At 46.2% G+C, this 27,800-nt stretch overlaps 1 protein-coding gene across 2 annotated transcripts in view; it reads right to left on the reverse strand.

Annotated features, from left to right (window-relative positions):
- PAPPA (pappalysin 1) overlaps positions 1-27,800 on the reverse strand; it is a 1,283,063-nt gene that overhangs the window by 37,694 nt on the left and 1,217,569 nt on the right. For both annotated transcript variants that reach the window (XM_078641985.1, XM_078641984.1), the window contains 4 exons: positions 21,463-21,673; positions 10,358-10,523; positions 8,847-8,994; positions 1,057-1,166 (listed from right to left, as the gene is read on the reverse strand). In XM_078641985.1, the coding sequence (XP_078498111.1) occupies positions 1,057-1,166; positions 8,847-8,994; positions 10,358-10,523; positions 21,463-21,673 (635 nt within the window). The remainder of the gene's footprint in view (positions 1-1,056; positions 1,167-8,846; positions 8,995-10,357; positions 10,524-21,462; positions 21,674-27,800) is intronic.

Consider the following 27,800-nt stretch of genomic DNA (forward strand, 5'->3'; position numbering starts at 1 on the left):
TCTCTGACAATTTTCAGAACAAGAAGGAACCTGGAATTTAGCAGTGAAACCATGGAACACCCACTTTGCATCTCCTGAACTGGATTATGCACACTATTACAGGAGTGTTGGGTAATATTGTATAGGTGTAAAATATAAGTAAAATAATTCATGAGCACAAAGTCACCTGATAGCTTGCAGCCATAAATCTAGCCATTTGCACATGAATGAAAAAAATATATAAAAGGGTGGAATACCTGAATTCATATCAGCCACTGGAAATTATTCCGGAGCACATTCCAGCCCATCTTTTGTGCACTCTGCCACTCCAGGCAGGGAGCAACCACATTAAATTCAGCCCTGGTTCTTCTCCTGTAGTGAAAGCCCAACCTAAACTCCCAGGACTCAAGCAACCCTGGCCTGTTTCAACCTAATTGAGTAATAATCAGGGGGTGCAGCTTGAATCCCAAGGCACAGTGAGCTATGGGACACACATCTGGGTGAAACAAAAAAGGATGTGTGGAATGCCTTCATTAATCTCAGCTACTGGTAAGTCTAAAATTTCGTTGCTCTGTGTACTACTCCGGAAGGACCCCACACTTGAAAATCATCTTAGTTCTGCTTGTTTATGTATATCATCCTTACATAAGAACTAATGGCTTTTTGGACCAAGTCCCATTTGAACCTGGAGGGGAATCCTGGCAGCAGGGGTATCTTGTGCAGCTCAGTAAAAATACATTTTCCACGATACATTCGTAGAGTTCTAGAACCAACATCCACCTTAAGGAGCTTGTTAGAACTGGGACAAGTCCAAAAGAGCTAAATCCCAAACCCCATTACTGATTGTCATACTTCACTCATTCACAGATGAGACACATGAAAGGGACGCTGAGTGCTAAACAACCATGTTCTGGAACCAAAGCTCAAATTAAGAAAACATTCTCACTGCGTATTGATGGGCGACGGGTCACTAAATAGCAACAAATGGAACAGTGGGTTAAATCAGTGCAGTGAGATGAAATGTCACTATGTCTGCATGCATTAGGCATATTACAATAGGCCCCGCCCAAAACTGACCTTGATTCTGGGAGGATCCATCCAGTACTGGAGGTCTCGTTCTGTCATGTTTAAAGGCAGCATCACGGAATCCCTGTTGGGAACCACACAGGAGAGTGTGCACTCAGCTCCTTCACAATACATGAGGAAAAAGAAACAGACCTCTGTTACTCCTCGCACGAGCGACGTGAAGCACACGCAGTGACAGTGGCACAAGAACACCTCTTCAAAGCACTTCTACCAAACACCGTGACCTTGTTCGAGATAGAAAACCAACAACTTTACAATGCCCATTATTCTAATCTCGGATTTACAGCACATTTAATCTCAATTACAAACCACAACTATGAGTCAAAAGGTACCAGCCTTGCTAAGCTGGGTCAATGAGATGAAAATCCACTAAGTATCTGTTAGCAATAGTTACCTGCTGGGATCTCAGCTAAAAGCAGAGGTTTTTTTAAAGTCCTGGAATTCCCTGGTGTGCAATTCCTAAGGTCGCAATATTCTTTCGAAGAGTCTTTGTGAAATGGACTGCCCTAGCATATCAGTCTTGTGAGGTGAAAATCATAGCACAAAGTTTGATGAGGTGAGCAGGTCCTACAGATCTATTTTTGTGAGAGGAAATGCCTTTTAGACAAAAAGTCTTAGTGTACCCTTTATCCTAGGAGTTCAATACCACAGAATGTCGTGCCTGGTGAGAGAAAAAATCCCTCCTACATCCTGCACCTTGGAGTTAAATGCCCTTGTCTTTCAGTGTTAGTGGTAGGCATTGCCCAGTTGTAACAGACCTGTGTGATGTAAAATGCACACACATTCAACAAGGACATCAGGGTCAGTCCTCATATACGTGAAATGTGAATTGCTGCATCTGCGGCAATCCCCTTCCCCTCAACAGATGCACACCCTCAGAGATCCAACGTTGCAAAGATACTGCAAATCTAATATTTCAGGTGCATGTACTCAAATCAATTATCCAAAACCCATTTCTTACATATACCAGGACCTGGGGTAATATTCGACTGCTAACAGGTTACCTTGTGTTTGAACACAAGTGGGCCAGATAGGGGTGAGGTATTTATCAGACTCGGTGAATACCATTACCGCGGAAAGAGGAATTTACCACTTATGGTAAATACCCTCGAATCCGACTATTTTACTTTGAAATAAGCCATGACAAGTGGAATCGGTGTTAAAAGTACCACATTGCACAAGTTTTGCATCTTTCCCAGGCCTCCTTCCCAGATACATTTCTCCAGGCAACTCCTGCAGAAAGCTGTCAGAGAAAACTCGGGCTGGGGGATATTATGTATCACAAAACCTGGGCCTCTATCTCTTTGCAAACAGGAATCGGAACGTAATCTCTTGATTTAAACAAGTCCATTTTCTCTTGTACTGTCCTGAAAGAAAACCAGTGTTTAGAGAGCTGTCCGAGTCCGAAATACATGAGTTCTTCTTCAAAATATATATGAATTAAATGGAAAAAGCACAATAAATGTCGATACCATGGTTGACTTTATAATCATCTTTATTGATGGAGACATATTAACTAGTAAATGCAATTTCAGAAGTTTGTCTGAGACCACAGTTCTATTGTGGAAGAACAATAATGTTGTCAAGATTCAGCTAAAGTGTTTTTAATTGGCAATCACCATTACACAGATTTATGAAAAACACAATAGTTCGAGTAAAACATAGATTTGACGAGGCCTTGAACTTTCATGAGTCTGATTCCTTGTAGGATAAATGGCGGCCTGATATTTTAGTCCGTGTAATGTGAAATACATTTAATCTATCTACTTTATTTTGCTTCTTCCTGCTTTTTACGTCTCCAAACGACGCTGGCCAGTCCCCCAGAGGCATTTCCGACAGAAGCCTTGTGCTGATACCAACCTATTACGTCAAAGACATCGGTGTAGCCTTAACCTTTGCCCTCCCCCCTTTGTAAAACAGTATGTTCGAATGAATGATTTATGATTGTAAAAAAACTCTACTTATCATCGTGATGTCCAAACAGGATGCAATGTGCCAAGGTTCAAATCTCCCATCTGTCTTTCTCGGAACTGGCTCTGAACGCATTGCCCTTTAAAAGCTTTGCTCAAGGACCAGGAAGACTAACAAAGAAGGCGAACATTAATTGGTCGAAGTGCCCGACCTTGTCCTCCACGTGCTTCAAAGCCCGTCAAGCTCAAACCTTGTTGTGACTATTGAGGGGTGTATGACTCTGGTCGGCCAAGGCTTCACTCCCATCACCGTTTCCGGATCACCACTGTCTATGTAGATGAATCACATTGAGAATTACTGCATTTAAGGTTCTCCCATCTGGACAACTGGCATGGCTCCAGTCCTCAAGGACCATTGCGTCACACTTCAAGTCCTTCTCCCATCTGCAACTTTTGTGCTATGTCCATTGATGATTTAAGAACTGACAGTAACGTGTGAGTGTCAGGAGAGGTTAACTACGTGCATCATGTATTTATAACGATTTAGGAAGTAAGAACTGCCAACTCATGACTATAGAATGGCTTTAATGTGAGTAGAGTAGCATAAACATTCCTCCGATAGACTGAGGAGGGTTCCATTTTTTAAAAGAAATATATGTTTTAGGCCCTGTTGGGAAATCAAAGTGTTAGTTTCGTTTTACTAGCGCTGCTGTGGAAAGCAAAAGTCGTGCTTGTGCTCAGTGCACAGCTTCAAAGGTTCATCCAAAGTTGGAGTACTGAAAAGGAGGTGCCCCCAATAGATGTTTTTTGGACTCTCTTATGATGGGTGTGACGGTAACTGTAGGACCACAGCTGTAAACTGTGAGTATATTACTGTCTTTGCATTTTTCCATGCGTGATTCACCCTGCTTAGATCGTGAGGGATTTGACTCTCAGAACCAGACAAGTTGCCAATTTATGATGTGCAACCTGGCGGTTCCAGGCTAAGGCTGAATGTGTGCTCCTTCACCTAGCGGTTTGTATGGAGATTGCCTGGTTGGTGACAGATTGTGGTTACAGCACTGTTTGACACATTTAAGGCTGGTGGTGATACCTTCCTGATACCTCACTCAATTCCAGGAATCCCAGGTCATCAAAACGTGATCCCCTTGAAGGTATGCCTGGGGGATGTCTTCTATGAATAGTTTTACAGGGATATGTAGTGTGTTCAAATTGCTCTGCTCAACTCAAGGAAGAATGGACATGTCATTCCCGAGTATGAAATCCACTTTGTGCCCATTCTCCTACAAGGAAACAACGCAGTTGCTCTCACTGAATAAGGAAAAAATGTTCTTTGCCTCGAATTACTCAGGTAGTGTAGCTGCATACACAAACTATCCACCAGGAAACCCCTGCCCAGTTTGCCCAGGAGGGTTTAAATAAGGTCTGTCATGATCCGACTCCTTGAATTTAAAATAATGCAGTTGCAATCACTTCCTAACTCTACAATTCTTTACAGTAGTTGACTTCTGAGTCTCTTTAAACATGCTTGGAAAGCCTCTGTAATGCCTGGTGAGAAATGACAATCCTAGACATGGCGTGCTGCCATGTTTCTCTGAACTCTCCGATCCCTCTTCACCGGAAGAGGCTGTTTCTGACCTGATCAGCCCAGTGGCACGATTGCCCACTGTAAAGTTCAGCCAACATAAAGCACTGTGGAGATGACCCTGATAATGAAACCCTGAATGAGCCGTGGCAGAGACTGAACAGCAGTAACATTGAGTCCTCTTCCAAGTCAAAGGTCAGCGTTGGATGCCATCTTTGGATGATGACACCATCCACTCACCTGCACTGCTGAAAAATTCTGCACACATGAGTGCATCAGAGTGAAAACTTACAATATGTAATAGCACATTCTCAGAGAATCGGAGCCACTGGACCTGCTTCCTCCTGCCAGTGCCGTCCCCTACCTTCCTGAGTAGTTGCCTAGCTGCTTTAGAGTGTTTATCCCACATGCACCATGTGAATCCCCCAGAAGAACTGGCCAGAAATTCAGAGTGGATATGCATTGTGGCTCTCACTAGATTCCTGTATTCACAAAGAGGGAAATTGCTCAGCATCATCATAGAGTTCGGTGGATAGATACTCTGCCACAAACATGACAGATATCCCTTCGCCATTATTGCAAGTGCCACAGGCTATAACTTGTAATATGGGATACGGCATATCCGTCACATTTGTGACAGAATATTCCATATGCCAATCTCTAAATCAGGCCCAATGTCTGCAAAGTGGACTATGTTGTGCACCGGCTTTGCACTGTGAACAATGTCCGTTGAAACCATGCAATAGTTGTACATCCCTATTTTCCAGTTTGACAATCCCAGACTCTAAATAACGTGGAGACTTTTTCCAATGGACTTAGATGTCTCCCGTCATTGGATAATATGAGATCCAGGACTGCTTTGGTTCCTATCTTCTTAATTCATCAACCATAATGGTTGAATGAAGGCATAACGAGATCTTTAACATTGAAGTGCAAACATATTGCATTCACTACCTCGCCAGAATATTTACATCCTTAACTCCAAATCTAGCCATACCCATGCCCAGACGTTGGTCCCTTGCACACTTTGCCACTGGATTCAAGCTAGCCTGGCTGATGACGGCTGATTAGCCAGAAACCGGTCACAGGATGCTTGTTTTCGGTCCAGCGAAGACCTGGCTTGGCAATTCAGGCTGGTCCATTTCCATGAGCAACAGGGTCAAGACTGATTTGCATATTGCTGGTTCTGAACTGGGGTGGCAAAGTGAGCCAAAGAATGATGATGGATTCAACCCAGATCTTTGAGTGGGGGTGAGTGTCTGAAAAGTTTCAGCACTCCATCCATCATCTCCTTGTGTTTACCCAATAGAGAATTGGCATTCCTGTTCCTGCCATAGAAAACACTGAGAGCTCTGGATAAGATTGGCTCAATGGTTAGCTAGGGTCAGAGAAAGCATCGCCTTGTCAAATATGTTTTAGGGTCAGATTCTTGGAGTGGTTAGAGTAAGGGCCTTCAGTTTTTTTCTTCTGAGTGTTTAAATTTGACTTTGAAATCTTTTTGATATGCAACAAATGATATATTTACGTTTAAGGTAAATAGCTCTGACAAGTCATTCTTACTTAATACTTTTGGTAATATCTGTGGTATACTCTGTTTAGTCCCAACTCCATAAATCATCTACAATGCTCATGTCCTGACTTCCCAACCACTGCTCCCTCAATGAGCCAATAAAGCAAATAAATTCCAATGCAACTTTTCCACTTCTAGTACCAATCATCATCCAGCCCAGTACGGAGTGCAAGGAAAGATACATCTACTACCGCTATGCACTCCAAACTAGCGACCATACTCTTGGGAGCAGTCAGACAGTAATGTTTGAATCTTTCCTTACAGCATTTGATGGCTTTTGTGGGATTTGTATTATGAATCAGAGTAGTTGTCTTGAAGGTAACCCTAGCCCTGATGAGCAACCATTGTGGTTTGACAAGAGCGATGTGGACACATTTGTTTACTTCCCCAGTGGTCTTGCTGCGGCTTTCTGCAGCTTTTGAAGTCTAAAATATTTTTTGGGAAAGCCAAGGCAGAGAATTGTGCAAAAATCCAGCTCTGGTGAAAATAGAGCTGTGTTTACTGTACATCGTTTCGCTTCTCATACTTTTTTTTGTTGACGTTGAAATCCTTGTAGCTCGAATATCTATCTTCAAGATATATAAATGTGATTGTGCTGCATCATATATTTTACCCATTTAATAATGATTGCAACTTCCTTTGAGTATTGCTGTGTTACCAGTATAAAACCGAAATCTGAGAAAATGGAAGGCATGTGATGTAACCCAACTAGCGCACATTTCAGTCATTTCCACAGCAAGGAAAGAAGATGTCCTTATAATTGGAAAGTAGAACTTGAAATTAGAAATAATGGTGAAAACCAAAGTGCCCAGCACTTGCTTTTTTGAAGATATGACGCAAAATAGGTTTTAAATTGTACAGACAAACAGGAAAGAAATCGCGGAATACCCTCTTTACTTCGAATAAGTCTGTGCTAATTTATATACAGGCTTCACAATCACGCAGAAGCCCTGAAATCACTGTCACAAAAAAATCAACCATCTTCGGTTAATCACTATAATGTTTACATGCTTTGAAATATTCAAATGATTCGGCAACGGCCAGAGCAGTATAGCACAGCACATTCTGTTTATGTCTGGTATGGATGTGTAATGCAGCTCAGTCCGTTTTCCTACTGCTGTGTTTCACCCAGACAAAATTTAAATATTGTTGCATTCATTTGTGTAATTTTGGTAATTTCTCATTACTCTTGTTATGCAAAATTCACCAAATTACACCAATACGTCTCCTAATTATTAGCCGCTGAACAACATGAATAAAAAAAACGCTCATGGCTGGCTGCAGCTCAGTGCACTTTGTTTTTCAAGCAATTTATTTATTTTTTGCCCAACATGGGTTCTATTGTCTGAAACGGTTATGAGAACGCATTTCAAGCTAAAAAATAGGGTCCGATTCCGATTTCAGTCGGAAGGGCTCCGAACGATGGTCGGAGCCCTTCCGACCGAAACGGAACATGTCGCATGGATTCCTTTCCGACTGAGCCATTCTGATGGGCTCAGTCGGAAAGGAATCCGACTCGGATTTCCCGATTGCAAGCCTGTCCGCCGTCCGGAAATCCCTCAGTACTCCCCCGGCCGCCTCTTTGCGACCGAGGGAGTACGATGGCAGTTTTTCACTGCCTTTTTGTGTGTTTTTCCGGCACGAAAAGGCAGTCAGAAACTGTCTTTGGGGGCCCCCAGTAGGGCCCCCATGGGTGCAAGGCGGCCAAATGGCGGCACCTGTGGTACCCCTCTGTGGATCCCTGCACCCGGTGGCAGGCACCTTGGGGTGCCGGCCACCGGGTGCAGGGATGAACTGCACCCCTGCTTTTCACATTGCAAGCATGCTTTCCGCTCTGTATGCATGCTTGCATTTTGAAGTATACGAGTGCGACCGAACCCTGTTCGGTCGCATCGTACTAGCAGGGCCATAACCGATCGGCCTGCGGGCCATAACCGATGACAGCAGGTCGGTCGGTTACGGCTCCTGACCGATGTCGGACGGACTCAGGTCCGCCCAACATCGGAATTGGCCCCTTAGTGTTAAATGCTGACTTTGTCTTTTGTGTAATGACATGTAATTTCATGCTCAAAATTCAGTATATTTACATGAAAGTGAATTACACAAATTTCTCACAACTCTAATTATAACTGCCCCAGAGAGGTAGATGCTATTTTTGTGACCTGATAATATCTGGACTCTGGCCATGGTTATGAGTGGGCCAGAGAGTTCCAAACCCTGCAAAAAGTCCAGGTGCGATGAAGGTTCTAGATTACGCATCAAAACAAAATTGAGGAAAAAACACATGGGTTTGTTTGAAAAATGGGTGATTTGGAGATTTTGCAGTTAAGTTTTTATATGTATATCGGTGCCTCACAGTTTCACGTGTCTCAGTGTTTTCAGCTCGGTTTACCAGGTGACGCAAAGTCGGCAATATCTTGGAACTGCCTAACTGCTATCATATTTTTCTTTTGACCGTTAGATCCTGGGTGGACAGGGTTGTGGATTACCTATATTTTTGTTATTTAATTTCTTTCTCACTACATATGGGCATTTAAATTCTTACATATTTCAACAGCACTAAATTTCAAAACAGGTCCTGTGATTAGTAGGGTAATATGTTAGCTCTAATAGAATGCAGCCTTGTAGGACTACTGCATAAAAGAACAGTACTGATCCTATGCAAAGAGTCAAATACAATTATTTAGTGATTTCAGAGGAAGACTGTGACCCTTACCAATTTCAAATCCTTCTGAGCAGTGGATCCTTAGGTTGCTGTTCAGCCCGTTGGGAGGATCACATTCACCACTCATGGTCGCGCACAGCTGAAAGCTGCCACTCCACGTGCCATCTTTCCTACACTGGATTACATTGTTGTGTGGTCCCTGAAAAAAAGATTCAGAGTAAATGAAGACATAGTAGGACTGGTCTTGCTGGGTTGCCAAGATACTCTATAAAATAGCCCACTGTCAGCTTTTATCCCAATCTTGAAGCCATAGTTGAGATACAGACCATGAGGGAATAAGAAAAGGAGAAAAGACTAGACATCAAGCCATCTTAACATAAACAGACATAAAATACAGGCTGCCTGACCACTTTTGGGCAGTAATGAATCCTGAGAAATGCAGGCAGTTCAAGGTGTTTACAGATTGATCTCTTATGCAAAGTAGAACGGTACCCATTTTCCTCTTTAAAGACAAGACAGGTAGGCGTAAGCAAGGGGACTGACCTGCCCAGGAATCGACATAGAGATCTTTTTAAATTCAGGGCAGCAACAGAGAAATTAATACACATGGAAGCAAACTTGCCTTTGATCCATCAAGTGGTCCAAAGGGACAAAGAATGAATGAACATGGACACTAAATTGCTTCTAACCCATTGTTTGTGACCATTCCCCCTTCGCAGAAAGGACACAAATGGGTGAGCATGGAGAACTCTCAAATAATCATAGATTAATCCCCAAGAAATTATCGAATATGGATACTGACCTACTCTCTGAAAAATAGAGTATCCACTCCTAGTTAAGACAGGAATAAATGAGAATTGCCAAGGTACCGAACACCATCTCATTCTTGAGGCGATGCTTCCAAACTGGAGGCAGGAAATAATAATGTGGAACAGTGTACTTCCATTAACATATAAACGTGATTAAACCGAAGCTAAGACAGGACTGGATGATACAGAGACTAAACTATATTTAAGCCATTGAGTGACTCACAACAGACAAAACAAGAATGAGTGCACTTTCAGACTAAGTTTTAATCTAGCCCATTGAGGGGTCCTGTCTACCGCGCATTCCTTAGAGACAGCAATAAAAATATATGAACATTGAGGTTGAGTCTCCTCAGAACCATAGAAGAGATCACTCGAGCCAAAATATGACTGAATGAGCAGTGAACTCCACATCACCGGCATCCATAGAGCAAACAACCAGAGAAAGGAAATAATGACTAAGCAGAGTGTTTGAACTCACTTTGACCCACAGAAGAACCCCAATCAGACAGACACTTAATGCCCACAGAGTATTAACTTGTCACATAACCCTAGAGGTGACCCATCTGAAAAGAGAACATACAGTTTGAATGAGTGCTTCAAATAACCTCAGGTACAACCCTTTTCCAAAGAGAGTTGAACTCAAGAAGCATTACCCTTCATTATGAAGGGATGGGAGGAATAGTAGTCTTCCCTGCTCTCTCCACTTCTGCCTGCGTTATATCAAGCTTGTTTAAATATAGGAGGGATACTTACGGATTTGCTGTCCTCACACTTGATCCTGCATTCACTTTTGAAGCGGAACTCATTGGTACATTGGTAGAGGCCATGGAATTTAGAAGGTGGGGGGCTACAGGTGATGGGGACACAGGAACCTTCCTGCCAACTTCCATCTTCCATGCACTGAGTCTTAAAGGCCTTTCTTCAGTAAAGAGAATAAAGACAAGAAATAAAAGGTGTAAGTACCTATTGCTGCTGGCTAGGTAAATATTCTGTTTTATAAAATAATCTTATTTTCTATGCATTTGTTCATTAAAGTGAGTTTTGTCTATTACACAAGCCTTTACAAACTTTGTGAAGAAGTGTTTCTCTATGATGCTATAAAAAACAAGTTACTTACCTGTACACTGTGGTTCTCCGGTATTGATATCCCTTATCGAGTCACATGCTTGAATCTTACCCATCATCATGGTCGGAGTCCCACGGTAACAGTAAAATAGCAGTATTAAAACTTTAACATTCAAATGTCCATAAGAATTCACTAGCTTTAGCAACCTATTACCATTGTTATAAAACATCCAAACTCTAGCCAATCACAGAGTAAACCATATAATCTCCTTTCCCTGCAGGGCCACCATACCTCAGATTTCGAGCATGAGTGGCACAAGGTAATGAAAGAAGTATGGAAGGTGAATCTGAAAAGGGGAGGAGGGAGGGTCGTATGTGAATCTATAAGATAGCAATACTGGAGAACCAGAGTGTACAGGTAAGTAACTTGTTTTTTCTCCAGCATTGTGGGGCATAGTCACAAGGAGCTATTGCCGAATTAACGGCACTTTATTGCAGCCAAAGTCGTGATAAATTTACCTCCTCATTCACATGCTGGTGTTAACAGCCCACAGCACCAGTTTACCCGCGATAGCAGCTGCAAGAAACATCAGCACAGAGGACCCCAGCAGCTAACGCTAATGAGTAGGCGTTCCCGTGCAAAAAGCCATGACAACACGACACCTCAACATTCTCAACAACCAGCAAGATCGGCGATAAGAACCTAAAACAGGTGATAAGGTGCGTTAGCAGCAGGAAATTAACACCTGCTCTGAACTGGTGTAAAGTCGGACGGCAGCCTGCACCACAAAAAGGAGCCCAGCCCAGTGAGTCATTAGAAGGGCAACAGATGCCATGGAGCCACTCATCATGTAGCCCGGATATCCAAGAGGGCCACAACACACAACACACAACAGCACCACCTCAGGACCCCAACCCCCACCCAGAACACCCCACCCCCCGGAGCACCACAGAGGCAGCGCAGACAAAGACAGTGGCCCCCCAAGAAACACACCTGCCTCACAGATCCAACATCTGCCAATGTCACTGTCCACTACAAGCTGAAAGGGACAACCAACCTACGCATCCTGACCATCATCGCCTAACAGGCCTACAGCACCAACACAGCGGACAACCAACATCCCACCCCACCCCAAGCTGCTGGCAGTGCTGCACCTGTTGGCTCCTAGCACACCCCAACCAACATCCGCCAGAGTCGGAGGAGTCTCACAGCCAGCCACATCCAAGTCCCCCACACCTGTCCTGGACATCACCATCACCCTGGCACCCCAGTCTCCATACGTCCAACACAATGCGCAGGATCCACTGGAGACCAAGCAAGGACCATACGCCATAGCCGGATGCACGCACGTGTTGGGGCAATCCACAGCACAAATGTCCTACCTGTGCCCCCTGGTGACACAGCACACAATCACTGTAACAGGAAGCACAAGTCACACATCAATGTGCAGGCAACATCAGAACACCGTGGGACCTTCACCAATGTCACCTCGAAATACACAGCCATCGTGCATGATTCCTTCATCCTCCGACAGTCCATCAGCAACCAGCGTTCCCAGGATGGCACCAAGGGAAATACACAGCCCCTTGGCAAGTTCCAAATTAACACCCCACTCACCTCAACTCCACAACCATGCAATTCACAACTCTGGCAATGCACACATCACAAAATCACAACTAACATGCACAACAACATGCCCACCCAGCAGACATGATAGAACAACTTACAATGGTAACCTGGGCAAGCCGTGAACATGAGCCATCAACGGCATGGCACCTCAGCCACACAATAGCCGAATGTGGGGAGAGGTGGCAACCAGGCATGTGTAGAGGATTCAGTGGAACCATGACTGGAAAAGTACACAATGCCAAGAGTGGTGGCGATATGCTAGACAGACCGCAGTATACAGAACACACCCATATCCATGGCGACTAGGGGACAGTGGATGCAACCATGTCACCCTAACCAGTGGGGGCCCTCGCGGAAATGTTGCCTGTTATGTCCTCCCCATAAGTGTGAGCTGAGTGGGATGGCCCGGCGTACGCCAGGCCAGCGTAGGGGTGTGAATAAAAAGCACATAGCCCTGGGCATGGTCCTCTTCCGGAAAGCCCAACGTCTCTGCCAGTGCGGTGCCTCTCACCCCGCCATGAGGCTGACGCCATCCTCGTGAGCGGAGTTGCCTGCGATCCTGGGCGCCTGCTGTACCCCGGCCCGCTGGACCATGAACCCGTCAGGTGCGCCCCTGCGCAGCCAGGCCACAGCACCAGACCCCCCGATCAGTGAGGCATAGTTCCATATGGGCATCTTGCAACACATGGTGCCACTAAACCTGTTCAACACCAGCCGGCTACATGTGGGGCCACTAACCCTGTTCAACACCAGCTGGCGACACGTGGTGCCACTAACCCTGTTCAACGCCTGCCGGCTACACATGGTGACACTAACTCTGTTCAACGCCAGCCGGCGACAGGTGGTGCCACGAACCCTGTTCAACGCCAGCCGGCGACACGTGGATGAGGGACCAGGACTACCCTGCGGACCAGTAGGTCTCACATCCAGCACCTAGTCGCAAATCACGAATGGCAGAGTCCACACCGGTGGTCGCACTGAGAGGAGTAATAGGAAGATGCGTCTCAGTCAGGACACAAGCCGGGTTACAGTCACGGCGGTGACCGAACACGTGGTGCCACTGAACCTGAACTACGCAGGCCGGAGGGGCTACCAACCTATGCTGGCGACACTAAGTGACTGGCCCATGCTGACCGCTGCCTCTGGCTTACACTACGGACCAGTAGGTCAATGAGTCTTGATTTAGCGGTGGCGGAGTTCATATCAGTATACAGGCATCATCGCAGACTTCATCCCCTCTCAGCACCAGTGCCACTAAGTCTGTTTCCCGACATTCATGGACATTCACTGGTAGTGCATTGGTGGCGTCTGTGTCTATGGACTAGGGGCTAGTTTTCATCCTCATGTAGCTGATACCGAATTGGTGGTGAAAACGAGGATTGCGCTTTCCACCCCACTATTTGCTGCTTCTGGATAAAATCAACCCTTCCGCATAATGCCCTGGAGGACACCTTCCACTGTCCCCCGCAACCCTCAGCAACATTAACCTCGGACATTGATGAGGAGCCGCTCAGGTCGCATGGCCCATCTGGCTGCACCCCAAGTCACCGTCCCGTGGCTGGGTGCCTGTGCCGGCCGCTGTGCATCCGGGGCCACTAACTCTGTGCTGGTCCTGTCCGGGACCCCTTCTTCTGAGATATTAGATGGCCCCTGAAGCGTTGGCCTTGGGGTCATCGACGCCATTTCTCTGTGGCCCTGCGCTGTACGTAGCCTCCGGGCCCAACTGCGTCCCACCAGGGCTCACACACCAGTGAGTCCTGACCGGCCCGGACGTCGCATCACAGCAGGAGGCACACGCCACCACTGCAAGGACCACCTCCAACTGCCATCTGCCAAAGTCGAAACGGTGGTCCTGACAGACTTACGGAGTTGCTCAGACCTGTCATGGATGCCACCATCGGCCTGATGCCCTGCTCAGCACTCCAGGTGCCAGTGACTCAGTGCACCGCAGGCCATTGCCCGTTGCTGACTGAGTTTTGTGTTGTGGAGGGGTTGCGCAGCTATGTCACCTCAAACAGTGTGGGGGCCCTGAAACATTGATGGGGAAGATGATGCAGGTCTAACACACCCCAATGCATCTGCATCAGGAATATCTCGAAGGGACACAATCCAAGACTTTTTCTTCACATGAGCACGCTCATCTTTAGTGTCCCAACCCCAGTTCACTGCAACTCATGAACACCTCTGTTTGCATGTTGGCTGTCCTCTGGACTGTCTCCGGCTCACTCCATGTTGCTCAGCAGTTGACTCTGTTATGCATGTGTTTTCTGTTTCCGTTGCACTGGTGTCCAATGTTCAAGTGGATGCCAACACCAGACATTCTGTGCAGAATGGCTTACACTCACCCCATACACATCCAGCACAGGCGTCACTGTACATGTGGCCCTGCCAATAAAGGGGCCGGGCGTACCCAGTCAAACATGATATATGCATGTGTCCCTGTGGTCTTGTTGTATGCATGAGGGCACTGGACCCTACGACATCACATTGTGCTGTGTACATCGGATGCAGGCATGTCACCCCAGGCAGCGAGTTGGAGCTTGGACATGTAGCTTTGTCCTCACCTACTCAATTCGTAAGGGGCGTGGCCAGGGCCATCATACGCAGAGCCAACATGGGTGTGTGACTGCTATTTGAGCGCCCCTGGGCGTGGTTCTGTACTGTCAATGTGCATCTGCATGTGTCTCTATGGCAGTGTGGATCTCCTGTGCTCTGCTGAAGGTGTTGTGTGCCTCTCTGCAATGTGAAGGGGAGATGCATGTTGACATTGTGTTGACATGTATGTTGGCGCATTGTGCTGGTTTGCATGCAGACTGTATGGCAATGTACATTGTGACTGTTTGGGAGATGCTGGATTCTTCTGCCGGACGGTGTACATTTGGACTACATAACGGATGTGAGGTCCTACGCGTACATTTCCATTTCACAGTTTCCGGCTCTGTCAGATGTAGTAGGCATGTTTCTGTGCATGTGCTGAGCCAGTTGTGTCCTCTGTTCTGCAGTGTCTGCTATGCGAATTGTAACAAGTTGTCGTGAATGTGGGTGTGCTGTTCTTGCTATGTGTGTGTGCTGCAGTGTGCCAAGGGGATCTGGGACATGATCCTCAGTAATTGTGGGCATGCAGTGTGCTACACCTCGTTGTGCATGTGTGCCATTGTGCCCATCTCCCCCGTCCCCCCAGTCCCTGTTTGTTGCACTCCCTGTTGATGTTGTGTCAGGTCCTCTCGAGCTGTGTCAGTACTCCCTACTCCTTGCACCGTCTCAAAACTGATGAATGTGGCCAGGGTTTCCTCCAGCTTCTCTTGTGGCGCTGGACTGCCACCTCCTGTCGCAGTTGCTGCCTTCCTGTTGGCAGCGGGTTTGTGCCTGGTTTAGGTTGTCACGTTATGCTGGCGCCTATTCGCCTCCTCGATTGGCCTCCTTGTCACTCTGACTGCATTCCAGTTGGTCTGCTTGTGGGTCAGTTGCCGGTAGTGTTCTGTCACCTCTTCTTTTCCTGCGGTCTGCGCTCTGTCTTCCTCTCCCTCTTCCCCTTGGCCTTCCCCGACCTCATTGCTCCTTGCTGGTGGTCTGTGGGGGTTGTGGGGTTCGGGTTGGCCTCTGCGCTGGGTCAGGGTGCATCCATGTTGCTACGTGCTTTGGCTTGTTTCTGGTGTGTTGTTTCTGTGGTTTTTATGGTGCATTGTCCCGCCAGACGCGTGGGATTTGCAGACCTGTGGCTGGTTTTCGCTACTTTTTGTACCGCGATTGGCCTCATCGCATGTTTTTTAGCGTTCGTGTATTGCATTTTTGCGGCGTGTTGTTGATTTTCACACGGACATTTCACGCGTTATCTGGTGTCTATCACATGCTACCGCCGCGTTGTGAATTCCACGTTGACACAGGGTTATTTTCCCGCGAAAGGCTGCGATGTTGAAAGTTGCGTTATGCTACACTTGCGGTAGTTATCACACGTTCTTGTATCTTTTATAGATTCACATGCTTGAATCAGAATAGCAAGCAGTACCAGAGGGTCAGAGGCAGGTAAGTGAACCATCTCACCATGCGACTCAAAAAATAACCACTTATGGTAATCAAAAAGAGCATCTAACATGAATGCACAATAATGCATATGTATGCTAAAATAGAAAATAAAAAAATATTTGAGAATATATAAAATACTATCATAATAACAGTATGCTTATAATGTCAAGAAGAAACTTTAAAGATCATACCTTATGCGAATAAACGTCGCAAAGTAGGTTGACCAACTGCCACATCCGCCTTCTGGCAAGCATCCAGGCAGTAATGCTTTGTGAAGGTATGGATGTTCACCCATGTCACTGCCCTGCAGATATCAGGCAAGGACACTTCAGCGAATAGGGCGGAGGAAGCTGCCACCTTACGTGTTGAGTGCGCTGTGGCCTTGGCAACTAGAGGGCGGCCCCCTCTCATAAAAAAAAAAGAGAATAGCCGATGAGAACCAGCGAGCAATAGACGCCCGCATCAAAGCCTGACCCTTCCTGGGGGCAGAGAAGGCAACAAGTAACTGAATAGATTTTCTGAAAGGTTGAGTCCTTTGCAAGTAGAATTTTAGACGTTGTTTAATGTCCAGAGAATGAAGGGCCCTCTCAGCTGGCGAAGAAGAAGCTGAAAAGAAGGAGGGCAAAACCACTGGCTCATTTAGATGAAATGCAGAAGGCACCTTGAGAATAAAAGATGGGTTTGTGCGAAAAATTACTTTATCCAGAAAGAATTGCAGATAGGGCTCCATTGTTGTGAAGGCTTGAATTTCACTAATGTGTCTTGCTTATGTAATGGCCAACAGGAAAGCCACCTTCCAAGAGAGGTACTTCAAGTCGCACTTGTGAATAGGTTCTAACGGTGATTTCATAAGTTGCGACAGGACAGTATTTAATTGCCACAGCACTGGAGGAGGTCTTACTGAAGGAAAGACCCTGATAAGTCCTCTCCCGAACTCTTTGATCAGTCTATTAGACCACAGGGACAAACAACCTGAACGTCGTCTGTAACTGGAGATTGCCGCTAAGTGCACTCTGATGGACACAAGCGCCAGACCAGCCTTGGCAAGAGATAAGAGATAAGGCAAAACGTCCTCAGGTTGTGAAGAAAGGGGATCTTAAGAGTGCGTGGTACACCATATACAGAATCTTTTCCACTTGACCGAGTAACATTTGTCCTTAGAGGGACCTCGAGCATTCTGTAGTATTATTGTCTGACATTCCTCAGAAATTGCTAATTGTCCAATCTGTGTGATGAGGAGCCAAGCCGACAAGTGGAGTGTGCGGACTTGAGGATGGCGAATGCTCCCTCCCAAGAGAAGTGAAAGGCATTTCCCAGAGAGCCTGGCTGAGGGAACATGCTGGCCAAGAATCAGCATTTTTTCGTTGAGTGATGTAGAGAACAGATCTGGGGTTAGGAAACCGTCAGCAGCGAAAAACCCTTTGCACCTGTTCATTGTTTAATTCCCACTCGTGACACTGCCTTGTGTCCCTGCTGAGGTAATTGGCCCAATCATTCTGGACTCTTGACACATGCTGAACCTGTACCGATATTTCGTGAGCTATCAGCCATTCCCAGATTTGCTTAGCCAGGATTGAGAGAGCCCGAGACCGTGTCCTGCCTTGTTTCAGCAGATAGAACATGGTGGTGGTGTTTTCTGTATGAATCAGGATCGATGACCTCCTGATTCTTGGCAGGAATGCTTGGAGTCCTAGAAAGACCGCCTTGAGTTCCAAGAAATTTATGTGACACTGTGCATCCTGAGCCGACCATCTTGCAGATGGGCACCTCATCCGTCCATGGCAGCATCCAATGTCAATTCCAACTTTGGTTTTGTCATGAGGAAACAGAGGCCTTGGGAAAGATTGTCTCTGACTGTCCACTAGGACATTGCTGAAACCATCCGAGGAGGGATTGATATGACGTCATCGAATAAGCCCCGAGACTGCATCCATTGAGCGTCGAGCTCCTCTTGGCGAGGCCTAATCCTTAGGCGACAGTTTGGTATCAGCAGGATACAGGATGACATCATCTCTAGCATTGACTTGTACGTCCTTACTGAAATGTACTTTTTTGAGGACAGACCCTTCACTGTCCTTTGCAGACATAAGATCCTTTCTTTTGTGGGTAATGCTTTCGAGAGCGAAGTGTCCAGAGTTGCTCCTAGAAATACTATTGACCTGGAAGGAGATAGGGAGGACTTTTCCCAGTTGATTCTGAGCCCGAAGGAGCGAAAGAGTTGAACATAAGTGTCCGTCGATCATCTGGCAGCCTGAAACAATGGGGCCTTGACCAACCAGTCATCCAGATAAGAGAGTACCTGCTGACCGGCTCGCCGTAGAAAAACAGCCACTGGCTCCAAGCACTTGGTGAAGACTCTTGGAGCTGTCTTCAGCCCGAATGGTAGTACTCTGAATTGGTAATGCACCCTACCACCTCGATCCTCAGAAAACGACGATGTTTTGGGTGAATGGGAACGGAAAATATGCATCCAGAAGATCCAGCGATGTCCCCTGTATCCATTAGAAGCAGAATTTCCTGAAACGACAACATTCTGAAGGGTTGGGATTTGATGAACTTGTTCAATTACCTTAAATCCATTATCTGCCTCTCATTTCCCTTCTTTTTCTTTATCATGAAGAAGTGAGAATAGAACCCCAGATTGCGTTGATTGGGTGGCACTTCTTCGATTGTCTGCTTGGCTAAGAGTAAATGGATCTCATTCTTGAGGATTTGGAGATGATGATGGGAAGTTCTTCGCGGAGGCACATTCGGAAGCTGTTGTACAAATTCCAGGGTCAGGCCGGGGGTGTCAAATCAGGCACACGGGAGAGTTCCCGGGCGCCTTGTACTTCCTGTCTAACTTCGGTACCACAGCAGGAATAGAAGCTGGTGTTTCCATCAATTTCAGGACTTCTTGCCATAAGAAGTCTACAATGGGAATGTATCGAGAGGAGCGTTGCACAGTAGTCTTAAAATCGTATAAAAGCACTCCATCTGCTTGAAAGGCATGGGAAGGTCAAAGCGCCTAGAAGCGTGTTCTAGCAGATCATGGAACCCGCCGATATCTCCAGGCGGAGAGTCGGCTAGAGGCGGGGTAGGAGAAGGTGGAGTCGGAGCCACACAGTCGTCCCACTCATCGTGGACAGCCTGGTCTAACTGAAAATCCTCCTCTTCTAACTTTCCTTTGCAGCCAGAGAAGCAGCCTACCCTCATAGTCCTTGAGAGTTCTTGAACAAAAAGTATGACAGTACTTGCATTCTCTGGGCTTGTAGTCAGGATATAGACAGTAAAGAAACTCTTTATGTGGGTCCTCAGAATAAAGTCTGGACTTTCCACAAGTCTTACAGGGCCTAAAAACCCTTTTTTAGACTTTGACATTATGAAGAAAAATAGGTACTCACACTCCTGACTAGAACCTCAGAAGAAATATGAAGTGTAGAGATGAACAGCTAGCTGGAGTTCAAAAGAGAAACAGTAGAAACACTGTGACTAAGCAGAGCTCAGGGAGCCTTCCTAACACACGACGGGGCATATTACCAAGGAATAGCAAAATGTTATCGCTGCCTATCGCTGGATATGTTAGCGGAGAAAACATGCTATTAGCAACGTTTTTCTCCATTGTGCTAAAATATCCAGCGATAGCGGCGAAATGCGTGAATATCGCTGAGAATACAGCGATAGTCACGCATTAGCGACGAAATGCTCTTAGCCATGTTATCCACCTCCCATTGGATAACATGGCTAAGAAGTGGTCTGGGCAGGTGTTAGTATTTGGAGATATTCGCGCTTAGCGTGAATATTTCCATCGCTACGCCTGCCTTGCTAATAGGCGATAGCGACGTTAGCGACTGCTTTCAGTCGCTAACTGGTTGAGTACGCCCACTTTGCATGTCATTAGCGATAAACTTCGCTGACATGCAAAGCGGGCCCCAAACCGCTCGCTATCGCCTAAAAGCTGTCGCTAACATCAGTTAGCGACAGCTTGCTAATAGGGTGATAGAATTATCGCTGCTTAGCGGCCGAAAACGGCCGCGAAAGCGGCGATAATTGCCTATCGCCCTGCTTGATAATATGCCCGACATGCGGTAAGAAATCTGAGGTATGATGGACCTCCAGGGGAAGGAGATTCTATTGTCTACGCTCTAATTGGCTAGAGTTTGGATGTTTTAGAACAATGGTAATAGGTTGCTAAAGCTAGTGAATTCTTATGGGCATTTCAATGTTAAAGCTTTAATACTGCTATTTTACTGTTACTGTGGGACTCCCACCATGTCGACGGGGAAGATTCAAGCATGTGAATCTATAAAAGATACAATACTGGAGAACAGCTATTTAAAGGTCCCTCTTTAACGTATTCCATGACAGATTTCAGAAAGTCCTCTCTTTTCTAAATTCAAATCTCTATATGGAATTGATCAGATAGGTCTGGAGTACTCTATGCCAGTCCTTAAAGCGATATCTCTTCTGAGTTCTCTGTGCCTGTTCTTAGAGAGACTCTAGGTACCCAGGTACAAACTCTAAATAGGGTGGACAGGGTATCTGCCAATTTTTTGTGGATATCCCCTATCCTCCAAAGTCTAAGCAACCCCTTTAGGAGAACCACTCATTGAAATGAACTAATATAAAAGGATGTTGAACCTATAGGCTGTATCAATGTATCCCGTTAATTACAAATCGATCTTACTGGGATTGGAATGCATCACACAATGGGGACATAACATTTCAAAAGGTGCCCTCATAACAATCTCATTGTTTAGATACGTTTATCTAAGCGGTATTTCACATTTGTAAACATTTCCACAAGTATCCTATTCCACATGCAAATATCGATTCTACTGTGTTTCACTTCTTGCTCGTTTTTCCGTCCTCATCTAGGTGAAAATGTAGGTCCACATTGCCCAGATCTGAATCTTTGCCCCTCTGCGGTGAGTGCCCCACCAGCCCTGTACCATATGCCTAGAGCAAACTACCATAATTCCAATGCCATTAATGTCACCCTTTCTGTAGAAGAGAGAGAGGGTTGTGTTCACAAGTGCTAGATGCAAGTGTTGCCAAATCACATATTTTAAGAAAACAACCCAGGGAGAAGACAAGAGATGACCATCTCTTAACTATAATACCCGTCTGTGATATCCCTTTGACTTTCCATTTTACTTACTTTCTTGTCTTCTTCAAAGGGTCTGAAACATAATACCCTAGTAAGCATTTATATTTGCAGAAGGCTCCCACTTTATGCCCGTCAGCACGACAACGGCCTGTCTGAAGAACAGCATTGGGTACCATGGGTGGCGCTGGACACCTCAGGTCACAGAGGGCTTCTGGGAAGGACCAGAGCCCATCCTCCATGCAAGTCAGCACATTGATGTTGCCTGGTGAGAACAAGGACTCGCAGTTAGAAACAGCACCTTCAGGCAAGTGATGTGATAAATGTTTATTATTTGAAGAAAAAAAAGTCAAAGCTTAGTGTCCCTTCTAATATACTTCATTAGGACGAACCTCAGAAAATAAATCCAGATAATTGGTGCATAATGAATCTATGATGCAATTGATAAACATATACATGATTTATAAAAAAGCACAAATGCAGCCAGCTCTCTGAACAGAAGCTCTGCTTCCATTCGCTCTCAGCTAACAACCTGAGTTTCATTGAATGACGCAAACATTTCCCTGACCAGAATATATTTTCATTTGTTGTGGCAGGTTTGATAGAGTTGCGACCCCACTGTCTCTACTTTTGTCATTTCATAGTTAGTTATGGTTTATGACTGATTGCTCAACCTTATCAAGAGTCCTCACAGAATCTTGTGTCCTGAACAAGGAAATTGAAAGTGGGTCTGAAAAAGATACACTGATTTCCCAGTATGCTCCCAAGATGTTTGTGAACACTACTAATATTGGCAAATAAATTGATATACACCCATATTCACAGTGTCAAGGTTCTAACTATGTGATGCTTTAGAATTTGATTGGCCTGTGGACAGCCTGAATTCGAAATAGGTTCAGTAAGAAGGTATTCAAGTTCAATAGGTGCTCCTAAGGTGACGCCCTCCACGCAGGGGCGAGTAGAATAAGATGAGAAAAAGTGTGATCAATTAGAAACTGATGACATCCCTTAGGGCACACTGGTTAATGGTTAATGGTGTAATCCTCCTCTGTTATTCAAAAAGTAAAGATTGGTAGTTTTCAAGAATTTATTTTCTTCTTGTCAATTATATTCACTTTGTATCCATTGTCAATAAAGTTTTGTTGCAAAAACATTATTCAATCCAACTCCATAAGTATGCATGGTTAAATCCAGCTCCAATGCATTTCGGGCATACGATTGCTCGGGGTTAAGAATATAAATTTGCAACACGATCGGCGGTGTCCTCAAACTCGCTGGGGTTTAGGCCAAAGGTGCTAACTATGCAAGGATGTCTGTTAACAGAGGTCTGCGTGGAAAAGACAACTAATTGTATGTAGATTTTCTATTAACTCCGTTTTCTACTATTAACGGTAGAGAAGTTAAGTGTTTGGAGACAATATTCTAGATCAGCACCCAACTAATTAATGCTTCAGTTATTTATTTGTTTATGGATTTCTAAAGCGCGCAGCTACCCTACAGGGTTTTCCGGTGCTGGACAAGTGGAGGAAAGGTAACTTAGGCAACAGGCAAGAATAGGAAGAATAGGAATCAAAGCAGAGTCTTTATGCGCTTATGGAAAACTAACAGAGAATGACAATTGGGAGAGCATTCCAGAGCTTAGGGCCCAAATAGGAACAAGCATTTACAATGCAATGGTTTCGCCTTTGGAAAAGTTAGAGCTATTGGCATTGTAAATGACAACATTTGTATTTATGTGTTGGTTTTGAAAACAGATAAATAAATGGCATTGTCATTTACATTGCCATTAGCTTAATCTCTGCAGTCACTCTGCAGTCCCTAGCACTCCCTAGTCACTCTGCAGTCCCTAGCACTCCCTAGTCACTCTGCACTCCCTAGCCCTCCCTAGTTACTCTGCACTCCCAAGCACTCTGCACTCCCTAGCACTCTGCACTCCCTAGCACGCTGCACTCCCTAGCACTCAGCACTCCCTAGCACTCAGCACTCCCTTGCACTCTGCACTCCCTAGCACTCCCTAGCAGTCCCTAGTCACTCTGCACTCCCTAGCACTCCCTAGCATTCTGCAGTCACTCTGCAGTCCCTAGCACTCCCTAGCACTCTGCAGTCACTCCCTAGCACTCTGCAGCCACTCCCTAGCACTCTGCAGTCACTCCCTAGCACTCCCTAGCACTCTGCAGTCACTCTCCACTCCCTAGCACTCCCTAGTCACTCTGCACTCCCTAGCACTCCCTAGTCACTCTGCACTCCCTAGTCACTCTGCACTCCCTAGCTCTCCCTAGTCACTCTGCACTCTCTAGCACTCCCTAGCACTCTGCACTCCCTAGCACTCCCTAGCACTCTGCACTCCCTAGCACTCCCTAGCGCTCTACACTCTGCACTTTGCAGTCACTCTGCACTCCCTAGCACTCTGCAGTCACTCTGCACTCCCTAGCACTCTGCACTCCCTAGCACTCCCTAGCACTCCCTAGCACTCTGCACTCCCTAGCACTCTGCACTCCCTAGCACTCCCTATCACTCTGCACTCCCTAGTCACTCTGCACTCCCTAGCACTCCCTAGTCACTCTGCACTCCCTAGCTCTCCCTAGTCACTCTGCACTCCCTAGCACCACCTACCACTCTGCACTCTGCACTCCCAAGCACTCTGCACTCCCTAGCACTCTGCACTCCCTAGCACTCTGCACTCCCTAGCACTCTGCAGTCACTCTGCACTCCCTAGCACTCTGCAGTCACTCTGCACTCCCTAGCACTTTGCACTCCCTATCACTCTGCACTCCCTAGCACTCTGCACTCCCTAGCACTCCCTAGCACTCTGCACTCCCTAGCACTCTGCACTCCCTAGCACTCCGCACTCCCTAGCACTCTGCACTCCCTAGCACTCTGCACTCCCTAGCACTCTGCAGTCACTCTGCACTCCCTAGCACTCTGCAGTCACTCTGCACTCCCTAGCACTCTGCACTCCCTAGCACTCTGCACCCCCAGCACTCTGCACTCCCTAGCACTCTGCACTCTGCACTCAGCACTCTGCACTCCCTAGCACTCTGCACTCCCTAGCACTCCCTAGCACTCTGCACTCCCTAGCACTCCCTAGCACACTGCACTCCCTAGCACTCTGCACTCCCTAGCACTCTGCACTCCCTAGCACTCTGCACTCCCTAGCACTCCCTATCACTCTGCACTCCCTAGCACTCTGCACTCCCTAACACTCTGCACTCCCTAGCACTCTGCACTCCCTAGCACTCCCTTGCACTCTGCACTCCCTTGCACTCTGCACTCCCTTGCACTCTGCACTCTCTACTCTGCACTCTCTACTCAGCACTCACTACTCTGCTCACTCACTCTTCACTCACTACTCGGCACACTCACTTTGCACTCTGCACTCACACTCTGCACTCAATTTTATCAAATACCGAGGAGAGGGGACTGCCTGGAGTGTGCTTATGTGGAGAGAGAGAGGCCGCATGCAGCGTGCTTATGTGGAGAGTGAGGCTGCCGAAAAGTAAATTTTATCAAATACCGAGGAGAGGGGACTGCCTGGAGTGTGCTTATGTGGAGAGAGAGAGGCTGCATGCAGCGTGCTTATGTGGAGAGAGAGGCTGCCTGGAGCGTCCACTTCCATGGAGATCGACCCGCCCGTCCCAGCTCCACGAAAAAATGCGTCCGCATTGCCGAGAAAAAAAAAATAATAAACAACCGCCCACCGCCTGAATGACGTCACAAAGGGGCGGGATGAGAAAAATTCGACAGAAACGCCCACGAATCGCCTCCCAGAATGACGGACGCCTCTCTCTTCCAATGGCTAGCCTCCATTTATGGAGCTAGCCAATGGAACAGAGAGGCGGGACTTTTGTCCATACTAGTAAACAAAAGTTTTCGCCTTGCGCGAAAGTCTGCTGCGCTGCTTTCGGCGAGGCGAAACCTAAAAAGGGCGACCCCTCATACGGACAAGCCAAAACCTGGGGACTGAAAACAGAGAGATACTGGAGAATCTCAACTGTCGGTCCTGCACATAAGGTGCTACCAATCTTTGAATATAGGAGGGAGCATGGCCACATTTGGCCCGAAACATGTAACATAGGGCCTTGAATTCAATGTGCTTATTGATTGTAAGCCAAAGGAGTTGGTGGAGCAGAGGAGACGCAGTGGTGCATCTAGGCAGATGAAAAAGAAGATGACCAGCTGCATTTTGAATGTTCTGCAACTGTGTACTGAGGCTTTGTCTGTACCCAGATACAGCACATTGCCATAGTCCAGCATAGAACCATTCTCTGGGCTGCCGGTGGAATAAGCCAAAGGATTTTTTTGATCCATCTAAGAACAGCAAAGCAGTTAGGGTAACTCTACACCATCTGGACCTGCCCTCTGGGGCCACGTGATGAGCACCATTCAAAGTGGACTATTATGTTGGAGCTGCCTAGATTCATTGCTCCAACCTGCCCTTTCTGTGGCTTGCTGTTTGAGTACCTAGATTTTTCCTCCCTTTTCACCACTATCATGCTCATTGCTAGACTCTCTTAGTAACATAAGGCAAACCAACAGGGTGTGGCAATCAGTGGGCCTTTGCAGAGTAGGAAAAAGTCTTTATATTTTGCAAATCTGATCCATTATCCTGGAGGAGAGTGGATATATCTTTCATTAAAGGAAATAAAACTGTTGGTCTGAGTCTGTTTGACAATACAAATAGCAAATTGAAAAGCAGTATAGTCAGAATGAGGACACCCCCTTTCAGAATCTTTAACCATGTACATTGATGCAATCCTTGAAAAACAGAAAGCAAGCTATAATCAACCCACAAAAAGTGCACAAAGCCCCATCTCAGCTGGCTCACCAGAATCACAATACCACGACTGTGCGTTCTAGGTGTTCTGGGGGAGTGGGATGGAGCGACGGGGCATATCAATCAATTCTTCAGAAGAGAAAGGAATGCGAGCACCAATGCATCTGGTTCTCATGGGTTTTTTCCCCTGCACCAGAGGGAGCCTCTGCAGGTTCTTCAGGGATAAGATGTTGTAATTAAAGTGTGAGTCAGTTTAAAATTCCCTGCAGGGAAGATCCTTTTGAAGTCAGAGTCGGTAGTAAAGCATAGTAAAACAACCAAATGGTCACAGTGCTATACAGCAAACTAAGGATACATCAATCAAATGAAACCAATTTATATGTTGATATTTCTACAACACACACATACCTTGGGAGCAAGTGTGATATGCCTACCTATAATGAGACACAGAATATACATCTGGAAATGAGAGGGAAGCAAGTAGTTAGGATCATGTACAATAGGAAAGGAAATAGAGCATTAGGGGATTCCTCTTCGCAGACTAGCGGCTAAAGTGGCGGGGAGGATATTTACAATGCGCAAACAAGATGTGCGCTGGTCTACAGGCCTGTTCAGAACTACAAGCATTATGTGTGGGGTAATGTTATTACACATGGGAACATAAAGGGAGGAGGCACAACTGTTTTCTCCGTTTTCACTTCTTGGTTTCAAGTTTAGATAGGACATTGCTTCTTGCATTATGTTGGCTTCTAGGACTGATGAGTTGTTCAGACAGGGCACACCAATTATTGCTGCTTATGTATACGTATATACATTGGTGTCTGAATCCCATACATTACCATTAAAACTGTTCACCATCTCCAAACTTGCTGAGCACTATCATGATAGGGGGATTCCATTGTAGCCTAGGTGACATGTTGCACATTGGGAGTTGTAGAGGTTTTGATGTAGGTTTGCTGGCAGTACAAGGGTTATTCCATTCAAGCCTCTGGTGGCATGTTGCATGTTGGAAAGTTGCAGAGGTTTTGATGCAGGTTTGCTATAAGTGCGAGGGTGATCCCATTCAAGCCTCTGGTGGCATGTTGTATGTTGCATGTTGGGAAGTTGCAGAGGTTTTGATGAAGGTTGGATGGCAGAGGAAGGGTGATCCCATTGTAGCCTAAGGTGGCATGTTGCACGTTGGGAAGTTGCGGAGGATTTGATGCAGATTTGCTGGTAGTGCAAGGGTAATTCCATTGTAGCCTAGGGTGGCATGTTGCACACTGGAAGGTTGCAGAGGATTTGATACAGGTTTGCTGGCAGTGCGAGAGTGATCCCATTCAAGCCACTGGTGGCATGTTGCACGTTGGGAGGTTGCAGAGGTTTTGATGCTGTTTTGCTGGCAGTGTGAGGGTGATCCCATTGTAGCTTTAGGTGGCATGTTTCACGTTGGGAAGTTTCAAAGGTTTAGATGCAGGTTGGATGGCAGTGGAATGGTGACCCCATTGAAGCCTAATGTGGCATGGTGCATGTTGGGAGGTTGTAGAGGTTTTGATGCAGGTTTGCCGGTAGTGCAAGGGTGATCCCAATGTAGCCTACGGTGGCATGTTGCACTTCGGGAAGTTGCAGAGGTTTTTTT

The sequence above is a fragment of the Lissotriton helveticus genome, chromosome 5_1, assembly GCF_964261635.1.
Source record: "Lissotriton helveticus chromosome 5_1, aLisHel1.1, whole genome shotgun sequence".
Lineage (NCBI taxonomy): Eukaryota > Metazoa > Chordata > Amphibia > Caudata > Salamandridae > Lissotriton > Lissotriton helveticus.